Here is a 22,222-nt window from a genome sequence, read left to right as displayed (position 1 = left end):
TATTAGACGGCTTCTTAATGGTATAATGATGCCAGCGGAGGGGCACGATATTGAGGTGGTAGTAGCCATGGGAGCGGAGAAGTACCTATGGGACATTTTAGGCAGGTTTGGGTTCGGACAGGGATTCGTGGATAGGGTCCGGCTGTTATATCAGGCTCCAGTGGCAAATGTAAGAACCAACCGAATCCGGTCAGAGTATCCGCAGGGGCACAAGACAGGGATGCCTGCTCTCCCCATTAGTGTTTGCCCTGGCCATAGAGCCCTTGGCAATGGCCCTTAAATCATCAAATGCCTGGCGGGGGATAGTGAGGAGGGGTGGAGCACAGAATCTCTCTATATGCAGACGATTTGTTGCTCTGTGTCACAGACCCGGTGGGGGGGATTGTCGAAATCATGGATATACGAGGACAATTTGGGCGATTTTCGGGTTACAAGTTAAATATGGGAAAGAGCGAGATGTTCGTGATCCAGGCGCGGGGGCAGGAAAGGAGACTGAGGGAGTTGCCGTTCAGAGAAGTTGAGAGGAGTTTTAGATGTCTGGGGATTCAAGTGGCTAAGGATTGGGGGCAGCTTCATAAGTTGAACCTGGGCAAAGCGGTGGATCAAATGAAAAGGGATTTTCGCAGATGGGACATGCTCCCGCTGACGCTGGCGGGGAGGGTCCAGATGGTAAAGATGATGGTCCTGCCAAGACTGCTCTTCTTTTTTCAATGTCTTCCGATTTTTATCCCAAAGGCTTTTTCAGGAAAAAAAAAGCGGTGATATCGAGTTTTGTGTGGGCAAAACTTCAAGAGTAAAGAAGGCACTCCTGGAACTGGGTTGCAGAGAGGGGGGCTTGGCCCTCCCGAACTTTATTAACTATTACTGGGCTGCCAACATATCGATGGTCAGGTAGTTGCGGAGGGGTTGGTGTGGGAGCGAGTGGAAGCGGCATCCTGCAAGGGTACGAATTTGGAGGCCTTACTGACGGTGCCCCTGCCGTTTTTGCCGGCTCGGTACATAGAACATAGAACATTACAGCGCAGTACAGGCCCTTCGGCCCTCGATGTTGCGCCGACCTGTGAAACCACTCTAAAGTCCATCTACACTATTCCCTTATCGTCCATATGTCTATCCAATGACCATTTGAAAGACCTTAGTGTTGGCGAGTCCACTACTGTTGCAGGCAGGGCATTCCACGCCCTTACTACTCTCTGAGTAAAGAACCTACCTCTGACATCTGTCCTATATCTATCTCCCCTCAATTTAAAGCTGTCCCCTTGTGCTAGATATCACCATCCGAGGAAAAAGGCTCTCACTGTCCACCCTATCCAATCCTCTGATCATCTTGTATGCCTCAATTAAGTCACCTCTTAACCTTCTTCGCTCTAATGAAAACAGCCTCAAGTCCCTCAGCCTTTCCTAATAAGATCCTCCCTCCATACCAGGCAACATTCTGGTAAATCTCCTCTGCACCCTTTCCAATGCTTCCACATCCTTCCTATAATGCAGCGACCAGAATTGCCGCAATACTCCAAATGCGACCACACCAGAGTTTTGTACAGCTACAACATGACCTCATGGCTCCGAAACTCAATCCCTCTACCAATAAAAGCTAACACACCGTACGCCTTCTTAACAACCCTCTCAACCTGGGTGGGAACATTCAGGGATCTATGTACATGGACACCGAGATCTCTCTGCTCATCCACACTGCCAAGAATCGGTACTCTACGAGCCCTGTGGTGGTGGCAGCCCTTAGGGTGTGGGGTCAACGGAGGCAACCCGTGAGATTGGAGGGGGCGTCAGTGTGGTCACCGATTTGTAATAATCACCGATTTGCCCCAGGGGGGCTGGATGGGGGTTATAAGGAATGGTGGCGGGCAGGGATTGAGAGATTTGGAGACCTATTAATTGAGGAGGGTTTCCTGACCTTGGAGGCAATAGAGGAGGAGCTTGAGTTTCCGGGTGGGAACGGGTTCCGGTACCTCCAGCCACGCGACTTTGTCCGGAGGCAGGTTCCTGGCTTCTCTCGCCTCCTCCTGAGGGGGTTACAAGATAAGATGATGTCAAAAAATAGAGATTAGAGAGGGGAGGGGATATACAAGGAATTGATGGAGTGAGAAGGGAGGTGGAGAGGAAGTGGGAAGAGAAGCTGGGTGGGGAGATAGAATTCGAGCTGTGGGAAAAAGCGCTGAAGAGAGTCATTTCATCCTCGTCGTGTGCCAGACTTAGCTTGATCCAGTTCAAGGTGGTCCACAGGGCCCTCATGACGGTAGACCAGATGAGCAGGTTCTTTGAGAAGGTGGAGGTCAGATGTGGGGGTAGCCCGGCAAACCATATACATATGTTTTGGGCATGTCCGAAATTGAGGGGATTCTGGCAGGGATTTGCGGACGTTATGTCAGAGGTCCTGGAAGGAAGGGCACCTCCGAGTCCAGAATTGGCAATATTTGGGGTATCGGAAGATCCGGGGCCCAAGGGGGGGAGGTGTGTTGCAAAGGTCAGCCAGTTGGCAAAAGTGGGTCCTGGGAAAAAACACTGCTGTAGGGTGATTAGACCTCCTCACAGTATTCTGGCCACAACCTAACTACTGTTTTATAGTTTTGGCATAACTTATCTACTATTGAATCTGTGTGTGCTAATATAATAATATAATATACAATATAATAATCTTTATTGTCACAAGTAGGCTTACATTAACACTGCAATGAAGTTATTGTGAAAAGCCCCTAGTCGCCACGTTCCGGCGCCTGTTCGGATACACCGAGGGAGAATTCAGAATGTCCAAATTACCTAACAACATGCCTTTCGGGATTTGTGGGAGAAAACTGGAGCTCCTGGAGGAAACCCACGCAGACACAGTATCCAAATACCTTCTTAACCACCTTATTCAGCTATCCTGCTACCTTCAAGTAGCTGATTTACCTTCAAGTAGCTGATTCCAGCCCACTTATGCTAAATCACACCTCCGCTTAGTTAAATTGGCCTTTCCCCAATCTACTCATGGTCTACCTTTGTTATTTTCCATAATTATACTGAATCCAACTCAACTGATTTAAGACAGATGTTTGAATTCTCAGGAAATCAAGGGATACAAGGAGCGAGCAGGAAAGAGGAGTTGATCGCAGGAAATGGTTAATCGCAGGAATGGTTAATCGCAGGAAAGAGGAGTTGAAAGTCTAGAACAGCTATGATCATATTGAATGATGGGGCAATCTCAATGGGCCCTATGGTTTTCTCCCTTTTATTTATTATGTTCTTATAAATGAAAGTTCGTATAGACTTTTGAGGGATATGTAAGCTTTGGCACAACAGATACCCTCCCAGATCTGAGCCAGAAGCTCTAGGTTGCAGTCCCACTCCAAGACCTGATGGCCAAAGGAGGTAACATGACCAAACAATTTAATTAAGAATTCTAAAGATTCACAACCCTTTGAGTGAAGAAATTTCTCACCTCAGTCCTAAATGATCAAACCCTTAGTGTGAGACAATGCCTTTGTGTTCCAGAGTCCCCAACCAGGGAAAACAACATTTCTTGATCGAATGGCAGAGCTACTTGATGGGCAAAATGACCTAATTCTACGATATCTTATGGTCTTGTACATGGAAAAACATCTTGAGGTGTTTAGAAGTGTATGCAGACAAAAACAGCACAACAAAAGACGCTATGGGAAGCTTCGTCAGAGAATTGGATTTTGAGGAGGAACTTAAACTTTGTGGATTCTTGAAAGATTAAAGGAGAGAATTCCAGAGCTCAAGAAGAGAAGTTTTGGTTAAATTTCAAGACGTATGAACTGCAATTAATTGCAAAAATGTCAGCTTCTAAAAACCTGTGATTTGAAAGGATTAAACAAATTAAACGCTTCAATTCTGATGAGGGTCAATATTGTTCTTAAATGTAGATATTGCATGGCCTACTGAGTATTTCCAGCATTTTTCTGTTTTTATTTCGGATTTAGACCATCCCTATATTTTGGTTTTGTATGCTGTGCTGCAATTGTTCATTAATAAGTGAAAAACTCTCCTTCAATCGATTTGCTCAGTGTCAGGGTACTCTCACCATCTGCAAGCATGGTTGACAGTTCTACAAGCAGCCCTACTGCGCAAGCGCCTCCCGGTCACCGTGCATTCACAGTGCGCAAGCGCAGCGTGCGGGCGAGAATTCGCAGTGCGCACGCGCAACATGGGGCGGGAAATCGCAATGCGCAAGCGCAGCATGGGGATTCCCGGGAAGATTGGCAGTGCGCAAGCGCAGCGTGAGGCTGTCATGGCGTCGGTGGTGCTGTTCAGAACTGTGCTCAATCCCCTCAGACAAAGACTTTCTCTCAGCCAGACCATCCTGTTCACACAAACCAGAGAGAAGAAGAGATGGATGAAATCTTACATGTTGCTAATGGAAAGAAAGAAAAAACTTGAAGGGCCTCCACCGCCTAAAGCTCGGTGTGTATGAATGTGCACGGGGACCAGGCCGCAAGCGCTCTAAGTGGAAGAATATACATTTGCCTTTGCTGTTGTGTACTTAATCTACTAGCAAATTTATATTGCACGTCGCAGCATCTTGCATTTTTATGCGACCTTTAACAAATGTTTCTTGGAGCATCACCGAGGTGGTCAAGCCAAGAAGGAGATTTTTGATGGGGTGATGACATTTGGTTATAGGGGGTGGGTTTGAAGAGGGCATTAAAGTTGGGGAGGCAGAGGGTTAGTGAGGGAATTCCAAACTGAGGGACTGAGACAGCCTAAAGAATGTTTGCCAATGGTGAGCAGAGTTGTCTTAAGAGACTGGGGTGAGAGGAATGGAGACATTGTTACACTGGAGCAGGTTACAGAAATAGTTGGTGTTGGGTGATGATTTTGAATTGGAGGCGTTGGAACTTTGTCAGCAAGAACAGGAATTATGGACTGGCAGAACTAAAACTTAAAATAGCAGGCTCTGAGCACCAGAGTTTGGACATAAGAATTTGGAAACACTGAGGTTAAGGGAAGATAGAATGCTGTCAGGAGAGCATTGGAATAACTGGGTCTGGAGATGACCAAAGCATGAATGATTACTGAGGAAGGTCAGAGGTGGGTAATGTTACAGAGAGGAAAGTAAGGGGCAGAAGCTCAATTTGAATTGGGTACAGGTTGCAAACTTTTGCATTCAAGCTGAAACAGGAAGGGGGACTGTGTAATTGCAAAACATTGAAGCTGAGAATGATGTCTGCGGTCTTGCCAGTTTTTACCGAGCAAAAATTGTGATTCACCCAAGGCTGGATGACAGACAAGCAGTGAGACAGAGCAGAGGCAGCCAAAGGAGTTGAGAGGTGGTAAAGAGGTAGAGCTGGGTGCTGCTGGTGTATGTATCTTGTGTCTGGGAATATTGTTGCCAAGGAATAGTTTGTAACTGAGAGGACCAATCCTAGATTCTGTAGTGATGGTGAGGGAATAGGAGTGAAAACTATTTTTACAGATACTTTGGCACATAGCAAAGTAGATTTCGGTTACAATGTGCTGTCAATAGCGTGGAATCATATATGAGATTCTGCAATCAAGACCCTAATCTATATTATACAAATTTAAACAATACTTCTCGGACAAAGAATGCTAAACTGTTCATATTCTGTACTCATAATTTTGTAATTGTCCAATTGAGCAGTCACCATCACTGAGTAAGGCAATTCAAATGGGTCTTAAAAACTTGCCTGCCTCATAGTTATCTGTGTGAACACCAGCGGTCCCCTAATGCAGTCAATTAATATATTGACATGTATATTGTCATGATAAAGTATTGATTTTCCTGAGGGCATGTGAGTATCAAATAGAAGTGAGTGATTTCTCACAGAGAAGGAAGCAAAATTGGCCATTGAGATACCTAGGTTATCTCATTCATCTAGCAGATGATCCAGAGTGATATTGCCAAGAGTCTTGAGACTGGGTCCTAGATATGATGTAGCAGTATTTTCAGTTAATATATGATTTTAATAAAAGCATCAAATATGGCTGATCTGTAAGAGGGAACAATCACTTGCTGTGAGCTATACTTTAAATATTTCATTGTATTGTCAGATCACAGCAGCCAAACTGGGACTACCATGCTGAAGTAGAGGCCTTTGGTCAACGTCTTCGTGAGAATTTCAACCTGGACCTTCTCAAAACAGCGTTCATCAATCCATGTTACATTACGTTTGAGGAAGCTCGCCGTCGGGAACTTAGACTGGAAAGAGAGGATATCCCATTAAATCTCAAAGACAATCAGCAGTTATTTGAGAAAGGCTCAGTGTTTGCAGGCACTTACCTCCAAGACTGTTTCAGTAGTACCTATCCAAACTTACCTGTTGATGGAGTTAAGGCATTGACTAATCACATCACCGGGTCACAGATTGTGTGCCATGCTGCCAGGAACTTAGCTGTGGAAGACTTGATACTAAGTGCAGAGTTCCCAGTGCCAGAAGAGGTTTTACAAAAGACATTATTTGCTGTTGTTGGAGCATTGCTGGAGAGCAGTGGAACTGAAAGAGCCAGCATATTTATCCAGGTAAGATACTGGGCAATAATGGTGGGAGTTGGGGAGTGGACTATATTGCACGGTTAAATAATAACAAGAGACTATATTGGGGACAGTGACAATTTTCTGAAGTTCAAGTAAATTTATAAGTTGAGCAGAAACAAACTTGCATTCACACAATTCACATAGTGCCTTTAAGGTAGAAAAATATCTCAAGTGCTTCGTAGAAGAGTAGCCAAACAAAAGTTAATGAAGCTGGTCGGAAGATTGGTAACCTGAGCAGTCTCAGATGTAAGGTAATCAACAAAAGAACCAGAAATGAGATGGGTTTTTTGAAGCTGTGATGATCCAGATTCCATTGCCTGAAAAGGTGGCAAAAGCAGTTTTAATCGTTCCTTTTTGTCATTTGTTTATGTCAACATGATGGCCAATGGGGATTGGTGGGAGGATGGGATTGTTGTTATTGACATTACATTCGTTACTCATTATTGTTTATTGTTGGGTGTAAATTTGGGAGAAAATGTGAAAAAGGAGAATAAAAAAAAAAATTTTTGTTTAAAAAAAGCAGTTTTAATAGTACCTCTCAAAAGGGATATATACTTGTAACGGAAAATATCTGTAGGACTTGATGTGTTAAGTAAGTTGGTTCAACGTTGACTGCAACTGGATGCAGTGAAACTAGAAACAGGCTTCTGACACAGGAGATGGTCCAAAACTGTTTTATTGAACTTCCTGATTGCTGTACATAGTCTGCTGTGAGTTGACACTCTGTCAATCTAACTGATAACCTCCTACTGGCTTGACCAGACTAACTCTCTACCTCATGGTGATAGTGCTCAGTAGCTGTGTCCTGGAGAGAGAGGGAGAGTTTTTTTTAAAAATATATTCTATTCAAGATTTTTTGGCCAAACATAACAGTACACAGTTTTTCTTTTTAACAACAATAAAACAATATAAATAACAGTGGCCAGTTTTAAACAAATAAATAAATAATATATAAACAAAAACTAAATGGCAACTGCCTTATCAAAAATAGTTACTCTCCAAAAGTACAATCTAACAGTCCAATATACATTACCTAAAACAAATGCCTAAACATATACAATGACATCCCTGAGAGCCCGCCCGGGTCTCCTTTCTCCCCCCCCCCCCCCCCCCACCCAGAACCCCTGTAGTGCCGGACATGACCAGAACATGTGGGTGTGATTCGCTGAGCTTCTCGAGCATCTCCCACACCTATCCTCTACCCCGAAAAATGTACTGAGCCGTGCTCCAGTCATATGCGCCCTGTGTAAAACCTTAAATTGTATCAAGCTTAGCCTGGCACACGAGGACGACGAGTTTACCCTATGTAGGGCATCAGCCCATAGCCCCTCTTCGATCTCTTCCCCCAACTCTTCCTCCCATTTCCCTTTCAGCTCATCTATCATGATCTCCCCCTCGTCCCTCATTTCCCTATATATATCCAACACCCTACCATCCCCCACCCATGTCTCTGAGATCACTCTATCCTGCACCTCCTGCGTCGGAAGCTGCGGGAATTCCCTCACCTGTTGCCTCGCAAACGCCCTCAGTTGCATATACCTAAACGCATTCCCTTGGGGCAACCCATACTTTTCCGTCAGCGCTCCCATACTTGCAAACGTCCCATCCAGGAACAGATCTCTCAGTTGTACTACCCCAGCTCTTTGCCATACTCCAAACCCCCCATCCATTCTCCCCGGAACAAACCTATGGTTATTTCTTATCGGGGACCGCACCGAGGCTCCCGTCCTTCCCCTATGCCGTCTCCACTGCCCCCAAATTTTTAGTGTTGCCACCACCACTGGGCTTGTGGTGTATTTCTTCGGTGAAAACGGCAACGGTGCCGTCACCATTGCTTGTAGGCTGGTCCCCTTGCAGGACGCCCTCTCCAATCTCTTCCACGCCGCTCCCTCCCCTTCTCCCATCCACTTACACACCATTGAGATATTGGCGGCCCAGTAATAATCGTTTAGGCTCGGTAGTGCCAGCCCCCCCCCTATCTCTACTACGCTGCAAGAACCCCCTCCTCACTCTCGGGGTCTTCCCGGCCCACACAAAACTCATAATACTTTTCTCAATTCTCTTAAAAAAAGCCTTCGTGCCCATCACCGGGAGGCACTGAAACACAAAGAGGAATCTCGGGAGAACCATCAGTTTAACCGCCTGCACCCTACCTGCCAGTGACAGGGACACCATGTCCCATCTCTTGAAATCCTCCTCCATCTGTTCCACCAATCGTGTTAAATTAAGCCGGTGTAAGGTTCCCCAATTCTTGGCTATCTGAACCCCTAAGTACCGGAAGTCTCTTGTTACCTACCTCAGCGGTAAATCCTCTATTTCCCTGCTCTGCTCCCCCGGATGCACCACAAACAACTCACTTTTCCCCATGTTCAATTTGTACCCCGGAAAATCCCCAAACTCCCCAAGTATCCGCATTATCTCTGGCATCCCCTCCACCGGGTCCGCAACATACAACAACAAATCATCCGCATACAAAGATACCCGGTGTTCTTCTCCTCCCCTAAACACTCCCCTCCACTTCCTGGAACCCCTCAGTGCTATGGCCAGGGGCTTAATCGCCAATGCAAACAATAATGGAGACAGGGGACACCCCTGCCTCGTCCCTCTGTGAAGCTGGAAATAATCAGACCTCCGTCCATTCGTGACCACACTCGCCATCGGGGCCCTATACAGCAACTGTACCCATCCGATATACCCATCTCCAAAGCCAAATCTCCTCAGCACCTCCCACAGATAATCCCACTCCACTCTGTCGAATGCTTTCTCGGCATCCATCGCCACCACTATCTCCGCTTCCCCCTCTGGCGGGGGCATCATCATTACCCCTAGCAACCTTCGTATGTTCGTGTTCAGCTGTCTCCCCTTCACAAACCCGGTTTGGTCCTCATGGACCACCCCCGGGACACAGTCCTCTATCCTCGTCGCCATCAACTTGGCCAGAATCTTAGCATCCACGTTTAAAAGGGAAATGGGCCTATAGGACCCGCATTGCAGCGGGTCTTTTTCCTTCTTTAAGAGGAGCGATATTGTTGCCTCTGACATAGTCGGGGGCAGCTGCCCCCTTTCCCTAGCCTCATTAAAGGTTCTCGTCAAAAGCGGGGCCAGCAAGTCCATATACTTCCTATAAAATTCCACCGGGAATCCGTCTGGTCCCGGGGCCTTCCCCGCCTGCATGCTCCCAATCCCTTTCACTACCTCCTCCATCTCAATCTGTGCTCCCAGTCCCGCCCTCTCCTGTTCCTCCACCTTAGGGAATTCCAGCTGATCCAGAAAGCACATCATTCTCTCCTTCCCTTCCGGGGGCTGAGCTTTATATAATCTTTCGTAGAATGCCTTGAACACCCCATTCACTCTCTCCGCTCCCCGCTCCATCTCTCCCTCCTCATCTCTCACCCCCCTATCTCCCTCGCTGCTCCCCTCTTCCTCAGTTGGTGGGCCAGCAACCGGCTCGCCTTCTCTCCATATTCGTACTGTACACCCTGTGCCCTCCTCCATTGTGCCTCTGCATTACCCGTAGTCAACAAGTCAAATTCTACATGTAGCCTTTGCCTTTCCCTGTACAGTCCCTCCTCCGGTGCCTCCGCATATTGTCTGTCCACCCTCAGAAGTTCTTTCAACAACCGCTCCCTTTCCCTACCCTCCTGCTTTCCTTTATGTGCCCTGATAGATATCAGCCCCCCTCTAACCACTGCCTTCAACGCCTCCCAGACCACTCCCACCTGAACCTCCCCATTGTCATTAAGCTCCAAGTACCTTTCAATACACCCCCTCACCCTTAAACATACCCCCTCATCCGCCAATAATCCCATGTCCATTCTCCAGGGTGGGTGCTGTTCTTTTTCCTCTCCTATCTCCAGGTTCACCCAATGTGGAGCGTGGTCCGAGATAGCTATGGCCGTGTACTCCGTCCCTGTCACCTTCGGGATCAATGCCCTTCCCAAAACAAAAAAGTCTATCCGTGAATATACTTTGTGAACATAGGAGAAAAACGAGAACTCCTTACTCCTAGGCCTGCTAAATCTCCAGGGGTCTACTCCTCCCATCTGCTTCATGAAGTCCTTGAGCACCCTAGCTGCAGCCGGCCTCCTCCCGGTCCTGGACCTCGATCTGTCCAGCCCTGGGTCCAGCACCGTATTGAAGTCTCCCCCCATTACCAACTTTACCGCCTCTAGGTCCGGAATACGTCCCAACATACGCCTCATAAAATTTGCATCATCCCAGTTCGGGTCATATACGTTCACGAGAATCACCGCCTCCCCTTGCAATCTACCACTCACCATCACGTATCTACCCCCACTATCCGCCACTATGGTCTTTGCCTCAAACAGTACCCGTTTCCCCACTAATATAGCCACCCCCCTATTCTTTGCATCTAACCCTGAATGAAACACCTGCCCCACCCATCTTTTGCGTAGTCTGATCTGGTCTATCAGTTTCAAATGCGTCTCCTGCAGCATAACCACATCTGCCTTTAATTTCTTTAGATGTGCGAGTACCCGTGCCCTTTTAATCGGCCCGTTCAGCCCTCTCACATTCCACGTGATCAGACGGGTTGGGGGGCTCTTTACACCCCACCCCCCCACCCCCACCCCCCTCGTCGACTAGCCATCCCCTTTTTTAATCCAGCTCCTCACCCGCTTCCCACGTACCCGTATATCCCCCCGACGGCGCCCTCCCGCCTCGACCACCCCACCCCGTACCAGCTCCCCCCTCTTCCCAGCAGCAGCAACCCAGTTAACCCCCCCGCTAGATCCCTTTCTAGCGTAGTTGCACCCCCATGTTACTCCCAGAAGTCAGCAAACTCTGGCTGACCTCGGCTTCCCCCCTTATCCTCGGCTCCCACTGTGCGAGGCCCCCTCCTTCCTGCTTCCCTGTTCCCGCCATGATTACCATAGCGCGGGAACAAAGCCCGCGTTTCCCACTTGGCCCCGCCCCTAATGACCGGCGCCCACAGTTCCTCATCCTCCCTCCCCCCCTCCCCCACAACATGGGGAAGAGAGAAAAGTTAAAGGGTCGCAAGATTAACAACTTGAAAAATCATCCCCTCCCCCTTTTTCCCCCCTTCACCCCACGTAATCACCCCACCACTTTGTCCCAAACGTTCTTTTTCTTGCCCGCTTATTCCAGCTTCTCGTCCACAATAAATGTCCACGCCTCTTCTGCCGTCTCAAAGTAGTGGTGCTTCCCTTGGTGTGTGACCCACAATCTTGCCGGCTGCAACATTCCGAATTTGACATTCCTTTTGTGAAGCACCGCCTTAGACCGATTAAAACTTGCCCTCCTTCTTGCCACCTCCGCACTCCAACCTTGATATACACGGATCACCGCGTTCTCCCACCTACTGCTCCGAGTTTTCTTCGCCCATCTGAGGACCATCTCTCTGTCATTATAGCGGAGAAATCTCACCACTATGGCTCGAGGTATTTCTCCAGCCCTCTGTCTTCGCGCCATAACTCTATAAGCTCCCTCCACCTCCAACGGGCCCGTCGGGGCCTCCGATCCCATTAACGAGTGAAGCATCGTGCTCACATATGCCCCGACGTCCGCCCCTTCGGCGCCTTCGGGAAGACCAAGAATCCTTAAATTCTTCCTCCTCGCATTATTCTCCAGCACCTCCAGCCTTTCCACACACCTTTTGAGTTGTGCCTCGTGCATCTCTGTCTTCACCACCAGGCCCTGTATTTCGTCTTCATTTTCAGCGGCCTTTGCCTTCACGACCCAAAGCTCCTGCTCCTGGGTCTTTTGCTCCTCCTTTAGCCCTTCAATCGCCTGTAATATCGGGGCCAGCAGCTCCTTCTTCATCTCCTTTTTTAGTTCTTCCACACAGCGCCGCAGGAACTCTTGTTGGTCAGGGCCCCATACTAAACGGCCACCTTCCGACGCCATCTTGCTTTGTGCTTGCCTTCCTTGCCGCTGCTCTAGAGGATCCTCCGCAATCCGGCCGCTTTCCTCTCCTTTTTCCATCCGTATCCAGGGGATTCCCTTCTGGTTTACCACACAGTGTTCTTAGCCGTTAAAATTGCCGTTGGGGCTCCTATTAAGAGCCCAAAAGTCCGTTCCACCGGGAGCTGCCGAAACGTGCGACTTAGCTGGTCATCGCCGCACCCGGAAGTCGAGAGGGAGAGTCTTAATGCCCTGTGTGCTTTATAGTGGTGGTGTCCTGTCTGGTGATTGGTTGTTATGTGTTGTGTGTGTTCATTGGTTATCCTGTGTGTCACTCACTGCCTGTCTGCATCTCATTATATACATGAGTGGATATTATGACATCTCCCCTTTTTGAAGTAAATTTTGGAACGTGGCGATATAGATACATGCATGATTATATACAAGTGATGAGTGAATGAACATATGTACATGGGAACGTGTCTATCGTGCAGATACAGAGCAAACTGAACAAGATTTAAGTCTGTAGATTCAGTCTTTGTGGCTGGCGACGAATTCTTGTTGATCGCCTCAGAGATGGAGGGGGGGACACCGGCACTTGGACAGCGTGGGATTGCTGCCATGCCGGTGGTCTCATGGAGAGGCCGGATCGCTGCCAGATCGGTGGCCTCGTGGTGCGAGATGTCCGGAGGAGGCATAATGACATGTGGACAAGTGTGGCCAGGCGGTGGGCAGGGAACTTTTCGTAGCGCCCTCCTGTTGCGCCGTAGAATGGAGCCACCAGCCATTTGGACAACGAAGGACCTGGGGGCAGCCTGCCTGACGACAATAGCTGGGGCTGACCAACCTCCCTCAGGCAACTAGACGCGAACAACATCGTCTGGAGCCAGCGCAGGTAGATCCTTGGCATGAGCATCATGCTGGTCCCTCGATCGCTGCACTTTCTGCAGCACCGTGAGGCGGTCAAGGTCTAGAACATGGATGGCTGGAACAGTCGTTCTCAGGTTGCGGTTCATGAGCAGCTGCGCCGGAGACAAACCAGTCGACAGAGAGGTTGCCCTGTATGCCAACAGCGCCAGGTTGAAGTCAGAGGCTGAGTCTGCAGCCTTGCACAGCAACCACTTGACAATATGGACCCCTTTTTCGGCCTTCCCGTTTGACTGCGGGTAATGGGGACAGGATGTGTTGTGACTGAAGTGGTAGGATCGTGCAAAGTCAAACCTTGGCTGTAGAAACATGGGACGTTGTCACTCATTACTGTGAGTGGTATGCCGTGCCTGGCAAACGTCTCTTTGCAGGCTTTAATCACTGACTTGGACGTGAGGTCCGACAGTTTCACCACTTCCGGGTAGCTGGAGAAGTAGTCGACCAAGAGCACGTAATCATGCCCACTTGCGTGAAAGTGGTCTATCCCCACCTTGGACCACGGAGAAGTCATGATCTTGTGCTGTTGCAGTGTTTCCTTGGGCTGAGCTGGTTGAAACTTCTGGCATGTTGTGCAGTTGAGGACCGTGTTGGCAATTTCCTGGCTGATGCCAGGCCAGTAGACTGCCTGCCGAGCTCTGTGTCAACATTTTTCGACCCCAAGGTGACCCTCATGGATCTGTCTAGGCAGCATGGCTTGCATGCTTTGGGGAATGACGATTCTATCTAGTTTAAGAAGGATCCCCTCGACAACCGTTAACTCATCCTTAACGTTGAAGAACTGGGGGCACTGCCCCTTTTGCCAGCCATGGGCAAGGTGTTGGATCACTCGCTGCAGTAGAGGACCGTTGGCAGTTTCTTAGCGTATCTGGACAACTCGTTCATCAGTGGCTGGGAGGTTGCTGGCACACAACTGCACCTGTGCCTCGATGTGGCAAATGAAGTCGCCCGGTTCACACGGCATGGTGATGGATCGGGATAGGGCATCCGCGACGATCAGCTCCTTGCCCGGTGTGTAGACGAGTTCGAAGTCATATTGGCAGAAACGGAGAAGAATTCGCTGCAGCCAAGGTGTCATGTCATTTAAATCCTTCTGGATTATGTGGACTAAAGGCCTGTGGTCTGTTTCCACCGTGAACTTCGGCAGACCGTATATGTCGTCATGAAACTTGACTATTCCTGTCAGGAGACCCAGACACTCCTTTTCGATCTGGACATAGTGTTGTTCGGTCGGAGTCATGGCCCTGGAGGCATATGCCACTGGAGCCCAGGACGAGGAATCGTCTCGCTGGAGGAGCACCACCCCAATGCCGTCCTGGCTTGCGTCTGTGGATATCTTGGTATCCTTGGTTGGGTCAAAGAATGGCAGTACTGGGGCTGTGGTGAGCTTTGACTTCAGCTCAAGCCACTCCGCTTGATGTGCGGGAAGCCACTGGAACACTGTCGACTTTTTAATGAGGTGCCGCAGGGCCGTGGTATGGGATGCCATGTTGGGAATGAATTTTCCAAGGAAATTTACCATCCCGAGGAAGCGGAGGACCGCCTTTTTGTCCTTTGGTGTCTTCATTGATTGCCAGTACCTTGTTGGCGTCAGGTTGCGCACCTTGCTGTGAAATGTGGTCACCTAAAAACTTGATAGTGGACCGCCAAAAGAGCATTTGGCCCTGTTGAGCTGGAGGCCATTTTCATGAATCCTCTGGAAAACCTGTTTGAGGCGAGCAATGTGATCCTTGGGCGTCGTGGACCAGATGATCACGTTGTCCACATAGACTCACACCCCCTCGATGCCCTCCACTATGCGATGAAATACTTCGGAAGCTGATATGGTACCAAAAGGCATGTGATTGTAGCAATACCTGCCGAACGGAGTGTTAAAAGTGCACAGCTTCCGACTGGACTCGTCCAGCTGAATTTGCCAGAAGCCACGGGAGGCGTCCAGCTTGGTAAAGAATTTGGCGTGAGCCATCTCCCAGGTCAATTCTTCACGCTTCGGGATCGGGTAATGCCTGGGTAATGCTCTAGCATGATGTTGCGATTCAGGTCTCTGGGATCAATGCAAATGCTGAGTACACCAGAGGGTTTCTTGACGCGGACCATGGAGCTGACCCAGTCTGTGGGTTCCGTGACCTTTGGAATGATGCCCTGATCTTGGAGCTCTCGTAGCTGCGTTTTCAGACGATCCTTGAGAGGAGCCGGCACCCGACTTGGTGCATGGATGTCGTGGGTGGCATTCGGCTTGAGCAATATCTTGTAGCGATATGGGAGCGTGCCCATCCCATCAAACACACTGTGGTAATGTGTGAGAATGTAGTCTATCTCTGCCTGGAGATTCACATTGGGCAAGGCCGGCGCCGGTGTCGAGGACATGGCATGAACTCGCTGTACCAGATTTAGGAGTTTGCATGCGCGAGCACCGAGCAGGGATGCCTTGTCAGGCCAGACGATCTCGAATCTCAACTTCGCCTTGATTGCCTTGTGAGAGACACCTAGCTGACACGACCCACTGGCAGCTATGGCATTACCATTGTAGTCAAGGAGCTGGCAGGCTGGGGGAAGAATGCTAGGTTGGTGTCAGATTCTGTCGAGTTCTGACTGTGATACGAGGTTCGCAGACGCGCCAGTGTCCAATTTAAATCGGATGCAAGACTGGTTGACTGTGACAACGGCACACCACTCGTCGTCAGGATCCACACTGAGGATCGAAAGGCGGTTGGCAGGCACGGTAGAGACCAACTCACGTGTGGTGATGATGCCCACCTGATATGGAGACTCGAGGCGGTCAGCATCGGGGTCCATTGGGCTGTCTGGATTAGAATCCTGCATGTCTTGTTGTACGCAGCGGACACGTCTGCGCTGCAGCGGGGATCGCCGGCTGTTGTTTGGTGGAGCGGACCTGCAGAAGGCCGCGTAGTGGCCAGGCTTTCCACACTAGACATCGCCTGCCTTTGGCTGGATGTTGCCACTTTAAATGGGCGGAGCCACAATTCGGACACGTCATGACGCTGACGTCAGCGCGTTCTGTGCACCATCGCATATGCGCAGTGCGGTTGGCCAACGTTCGCGCATGCGCCTCAGGTTCTTTGGCCTCATCGTCCACCCAGTTGTGGCGCGCATACGTGGAGACCCGAGAAAAGCGTGCAAAACGGCCACACTCCTCGATGCTCAGGCCTTGCATTTTCGCTATGGCTTGCACCCTTTCTGCCTCGTGGGAGGCCAGTTTTGCAGTTTCTGCCGCCCTGATGCGGAAGTAGCGATTTCTGACATGCTCATGGACAACGCACGTTTCGATGGCAACGGAGAGAGTCAACTGTTTGATTTTGAGGAGCTGCTCCCGCAGGGAGTTGGATTGGACCCCGAAAACAATCTGATCCTGGATCATGGAATCCGTCATCGAGTCATAATTACATGACTGCGGGGGCAGCATGGTGGCGCAGTAGGTTAGCCCTGCAGCCTCACGGCGCCGAGGTCCCAGGTTCGATCCCGGCTCTGGGTCACTGTCCGTGTGGAGTTTGCACATTCTCCCCGTGTTTGCGTGGGTTTCGCCACCACAACCCAAAGATGTGCAGGGTAGGTGGATTGACCATGCTAAATTGCCCCTTAATTGGAAAAAAATGAATTGGGTAATCTAAATTTTAAAGAAAAATAAAATAATAATAATAATTACATGACTGCGCTAGGATGTGGAGATGGGTCAAGAAGGACTGAAAAGGTTCATCCTTACCCTGAAGCCTCTGTTGGAAGATGTACCGTTCAAAGCTCTCATTCACCTCAATGTCACAGTGGCTGTCGAATTTCAGCAGAACTGTCTTGAACTTGTCTTGTCTTCACCATCGGCAAACGTAAGCGAGTTATAGATATGGATGTCGTGATCCCCCGCAGTCAACAGTAACAGCGCAATCTTTCTGGCATCCGATGCTGCCTCGAGGTCGGAGGCCTCGATGTACAGGAGGAACTTTTGGTTGAAGACTTTCCAGTTGGCGCCGAGGTTGCCGGAGATACGGAGTTGCGAAGGAGGCTGGATGTTTTCCATGCCGCTGGATAGCTGCTTGCTGGTCGTTACAGATGCACTCGAGGTAGGCTCTTTGGGATTAATAGCACTCTGGTACCATGATGTGTTAAGTAAGTTGGTTCAACGTTGACTGAAACTGGATGCAGTGAAACTAGAAACAGGCCTCTGACACAGGAGATGGTCCAACACTGTTTTATTGAACTTCCTGATTGCTGTACATAGTCTGCTGTGAGTTGACACTCTGTCAATCTAACTGATAACCTCCTACTGGCTTGACCAGACTAACTCTCTACCTCATGGTGATAGTGCTCACTGGCTTGTGCACTCTTACTATCTCAGTAGATGTGTCCTGTCGAGAGAGAGAGAGTCTTAATGCCCTGTGTGCTTTTTAGTGGTGGTGTCCTGTCTGGTGATTGGTTGTTATGTGTCGTGTGTGTTCATTGGTTATCCTGTGTGTCAGTCACTGCCTGTCTGCATCTCATTATATACATGGGTGGATATTATGACAGAACCACGGGGAAAAAGCAGGGAAATGGGACACCATTTTCAAAGAGCCAGCGCTGATATGATGGGCTAAATGGCTTCATTCAGTCTTAACAATTCTGACACCCAAACAAGGAAGTATTAGGAGGTTTAACAGAAAACATGGTCAAGACTTCCGGGTGCGGCAATGACCAGCTGAGTCGCACGTTTCGGCAGCTCCCGTTGGAACGGACTTTTGGGCTCTTAATAGGAGCCCCAACGGCAATTTAAATGGCAAAAACACTGTGCGGTAAACCAGAAGGGAATCTCCCCGGACACGCATGGAAAAGGGAGAGGATAGCGGCCGGATTGCGGAGGATCCTCTGGAGCAGCGGCAAGGAAGGGAAGCTCAAAGCAAGATGGCGTCGGAAGGTGGCCGTTTGCTATGGGGCCCGGAGCAGCAAGAGTTCCTGTGGCGCTGTGTGGAAGAGCTGAAGAAGGAGTTGAAGAAGGAGCTGTTGGCCCCGATATTGCAGGCGATTGAAGGACTAAAAGAGGAGCAGAGGACCCAAGAGCTGGAGCTTTGGGTCGTGAAGGCAAAGACTGCTGAAAACGAAGATGAAATACAGGGCCTGGTGGTGAAGGCAGAAACGCACGAGGTACAGCATAAAAGGTGTGTGGAGAGGTTGGAAGCGCTCGAGAATAACTCAAGGAGGAAGAATTTAACAGTCCTGGGTCTTCCCAAAGGCGCAGAAGGGGCGGACGTCGGGAAATATGTGAGCACAATGCTTCACTCGCTAATGGGATCGGAGGCCCCGACGGGCCCTTTGGAGGTGGAGGGAGCTTATAGAGTTCTGGCGCGAAGACCAAAGGCTGGAGAAATACCTCAAGCTATAGTGGTGAGGTTTCTCCGCTACAATGACAGAGAGACGGTTCTCAGATGGGCGAAGAAAACTCGGAGCTGTAGGTGGGAGAACGCGGTGATCCGCGTATACCAAGATTGGAGTGCGGAGGTGGCGAGAAGGAGGGCAAGTTTCAATCGGGCTAAGGCGGTGCTTCACAAAAAGAAGGTCCAGTTTGGAATGTTGCAACCGGCGAGATTGTGGGTCACACACCAAGGGAAGCACCACTACTTTGAGACGGCAGAAGAGGCGTGGACATTCATTGTGGACGAGAAGCTGGAATAGTCTGGCGAGAGAAAGAGCTTTTGGGACAAAGTGGTGGTGTGATTACAGGGGACGGGGTGGGGGGGATGATTTTTCAATTTGTTAATTTTGTGATCCTGTAACTTTTCTCTCTTCCCCATGTCGGGGGGGGGGGGGGGGGGGGGGGGAGAGCAGGAGGAACTGTGGGCGCCGGCCATTAGGGGTGGGGCCGAGTGGGAAACGCGGGCTTTGTTCCTGCGCTATGGTAATTATGGCGGGAACAGGGACGCAGGAAGGAGGGGGCTTCGCACAGTGGGAGCCGAGGATAAGGGGGGAAGCCGAGGTCAGCCAGAGTTTGCTGACTTCTGGGAGCAACATGGGGGGTGCAACTACGCTAGAGGGGGATCTAGCGGAGGGGGGGGGGGGTTAACTGGGTTGCTGCTGCTAAGGAGAAGGGGGAGCTGTTATGGGATGGGGTGGTCGAGGCGGGAGGTCACCGTCTGGGGGATAAACGGGTACGTGGGAACCGGGTGAGGAGCTGGGTTAAAAAAGGGGATGGCTAATCGACAAGGGGGGGGGCAAAGAGCCCCCCAACCCGGCTGATCAGGTGGAACGTGAGAGGGCTGAACGGGCCGATTAAAAGGGCACGGGTACTCGCACACCTAAAGAAATTAAAGGCAGATGTGGTTATGTTGCAGGAGACGCATCTGAAACTGATAGACCAGGTCAGACTACGTAAAGGATGGGTGGGACAGGTGTTTCATTCGGGTTTAGATGTGAAGAATAGGGGGGTGGCTATCTTAGTGGGGAAACAGGTACTGTTTGAGGCAAAGACCATAGTGGCGGATAGTGGGGGTAGATATGTGATGGTGAGTGGCACACTGCAAGGGGAGGCGGTGGTTCTGGTGAACGTATACGCCCCGAACTGGGATGATGCAAATTTTATGAGGCGTATGTTGGGAAGTATCCCGGACCTGGAGGCGGGAAAGTTGGTAATGGGGGGGAGACTTCAATACGGTGCTTGATCCAGGGCTGGACCGGTCGAGGTCCAGGACCGGGAGGAGGCCGGCAGCGGCCAGGGTGCTCAAGGACTTCATGGAGCAGATGGGAGGGGTAGACCCCTGGAGATTTAGTAGGCCTAGGAGTAAGGAGTTTTCATTTTTCTCCCATGTTCACAAAGTATACTCACGGATAGACTTTTTTGTCTTGGGAAGGGCACTGATTCCGAAGGTGACAGGGACGGAATATACGGCCATAGCCATTTAGGACCACGCTCCACATTGGGTAGACCTGGAGGTAGGAGAGGAAAAAGAACAGCACCCACTCTGGAGAATGGATATGGGCTTATTGGCGGATGAGGGGGTATGTTTAAGGGTGAGGGGGTGTAGTGAAAGGTTCTTGGAGCTTAATGACAATGGGGAGGTTCAGGTGGGAGTGGTCTGGGAGGTGTTGAAGACGGTGGTCAGAGGGGAACTGATATCCATAAGGGCACATAAAGGGAAGCAAGAAGGTAAAGAAAGGGAGCGATTGTTGAAAGAACTTTTGAGGGTGGACAGGCAATATGCAGAGGCACCGGAGGAGGGACTGTACAGGGAAAGACAAAGGTTACATGTGGAGTTTGACCTGCTGACCACGGGTAAGGCAGAGGCACAGTGGAGGAGGGCACAGGGTGTACAGTATGAGTATGGAGAGAAGGCAAGTCGGCTACTGGCCCACCAATTGAGGAAGAGGGGAGCAGCGAGGGAGATAGGTGGGGTGAGAGATGAGGAGGGAGAGATGGAACGGGGAGCGGAGAGAGTGAACAGGGTGTTCAAGGCATTCTATGAGAGGTTATATAAGGCTCAGCCCCCAGAAGGGAAGGAGGGAATGAGGTGTTTCCTGGATCAGCTGGAATTCCCGAAGGTGGAGGAGCAGGAGAGGGCGGGACTGGGAGCACAGATTGAGATGGAGGAGGTGGTAAAAGGGATTGGGAGCATGCAAGTGTGGAAGGGTTCGGGACCGGATGGATTCCCGGTGGAATTTTATAGGAAATATATAGACCTACTGGCCCCGCTTTTGACGAGAACCTTTAATGAGGCCAGGGAAAGGGGGCAGTTGCCCCCGACTATGTCGGAGGCGACGATATCGCTCCTTTTGAAGAAGGATAAAGACCCGCTGCAGTGTGGGTCCTACAGGCCCATTTCCCTTATAAATGTAGATGCTAAGCTCCTGGCCAAGGTGATGGCGACGAGGATAGAGGACTGTGTCCTGGGGGTGGTCCACGACGATCAAACTGGGTTCGTTAAGGGGAGACAGCTGAACACGAACATACGGAGGTTGCTAGGGGTAATGATGATGCCCCCACCAGAGGGGGAGGCGGAGATAGTGGTGGCGATGGACGCCGAGAAAGCATTCGACAGAGTGGAGTGGGATTATCTGTGGGAGGTGCTGAGGAGATTTGGTTTTGGAGAAGGGTTTATTGGATGGGTACAGCTGCTGTACAGGGCCCCGGTGGCGAGTGTGATCACGAACAGGCAGAGGTCTGATTACTTCCGTCTTCATAGAGGGACGAGGCAGGGGTGTCCCCTGTCTCCGTTACTGTTTGCATTGGCGATTAAGTCCCTGGCCATAGCACTGAGGGGCTTCAGGAAGTGGAGGGGAGTACTCAGGGGAGGAGAAGAACACCGGGTATCTTTGTATGCAGATGATTTATTGCTGTATGTTGCGGACCCAGTGGAGGGGATGCCTGAGATAATGCAGACACTCAGGGAGTTTGGGGAATTTTCGGGGTACAAATTGAATATGGGGAAGAGTGAGTTGTTTGTGGTGCATCCGGGGGAGCAGAGCAGGGGAATAGATGATTTACCGCTGAGGAAGGTAATAAGAGATTTCAGGTACTTAGGGATTCAGATAGCCAGGAGTTGGGGAACCTTACATAGGCTTAATTTAACAAGATTGGTGGAACAGATGGAGGAGGATTTTAAGAGATGGGACATGGTGCCCCTGTCACTGGTGGGTAGGGTGCAGGCGGTCAAAATGGTAGTCCTCCCGAGATTCCTTGTTGTGTTTCCGTGCCTTCCGGTGATGGTCACGAAGGCTTTTTTCAAGAAAAGTGTCATGAGTTTTGTGTGGGCTGGGAAGACCCCGAGAGTGAGGAGGGGGTTCTTGCAGCGTAGCAGGGAGAGGGGGGGAGCTGGCACTACCGAGCCTAAGTGAATAAATACTACTGGGCCGCCAATATCTCAATGGTGTGTAAGTGGATGGGAGAAGGGGAGGGAGCGGCGTGGAAGAGATTGGAGATGGTGT

At 50.1% G+C, this 22,222-nt stretch overlaps 2 protein-coding genes across 3 annotated transcripts in view; one reads left to right on the top strand and one right to left on the bottom strand.

The window, feature by feature from the left end:
- The window catches only part of LOC140389659 (transmembrane 4 L6 family member 20-like), a 165,455-nt gene that overhangs the window by 104,632 nt on the left and 38,601 nt on the right, over positions 1–22,222 (bottom strand). The window contains exon 5 of one of the 2 annotated variants that reach the window (XR_011934439.1): positions 7,189–7,319. The exons of the other annotated variant lie outside the window; for it this stretch is intronic. The gene's annotated coding sequence lies outside the window, so the exon portion shown is untranslated. Of the gene's footprint in view, positions 1–7,188; positions 7,320–22,222 lie in introns of those variants that run through there. 2 annotated transcript variants of the gene reach the window in all.
- The window catches only part of LOC140389656 (large ribosomal subunit protein mL44-like), a 35,913-nt gene continuing 17,906 nt past the window's right edge, over positions 4,216–22,222 (top strand). Inside the window, exons 1-2 of the mRNA XM_072473985.1 lie at positions 4,216–4,422; positions 6,031–6,499. Of these exons, the coding sequence (XP_072330086.1) occupies positions 4,250–4,422; positions 6,031–6,499 (642 nt within the window). The 5' untranslated portion in view covers positions 4,216–4,249. The remainder of the gene's footprint in view (positions 4,423–6,030; positions 6,500–22,222) is intronic.

This window comes from Scyliorhinus torazame, chromosome 14 (genome assembly GCF_047496885.1).
Source record: "Scyliorhinus torazame isolate Kashiwa2021f chromosome 14, sScyTor2.1, whole genome shotgun sequence".
NCBI classification, from domain to species: domain Eukaryota; kingdom Metazoa; phylum Chordata; class Chondrichthyes; order Carcharhiniformes; family Scyliorhinidae; genus Scyliorhinus; species Scyliorhinus torazame.
Note: the sequence above shows the minus strand (reverse complement) of the source record. Positions and strands in the feature narration are given on the sequence as shown.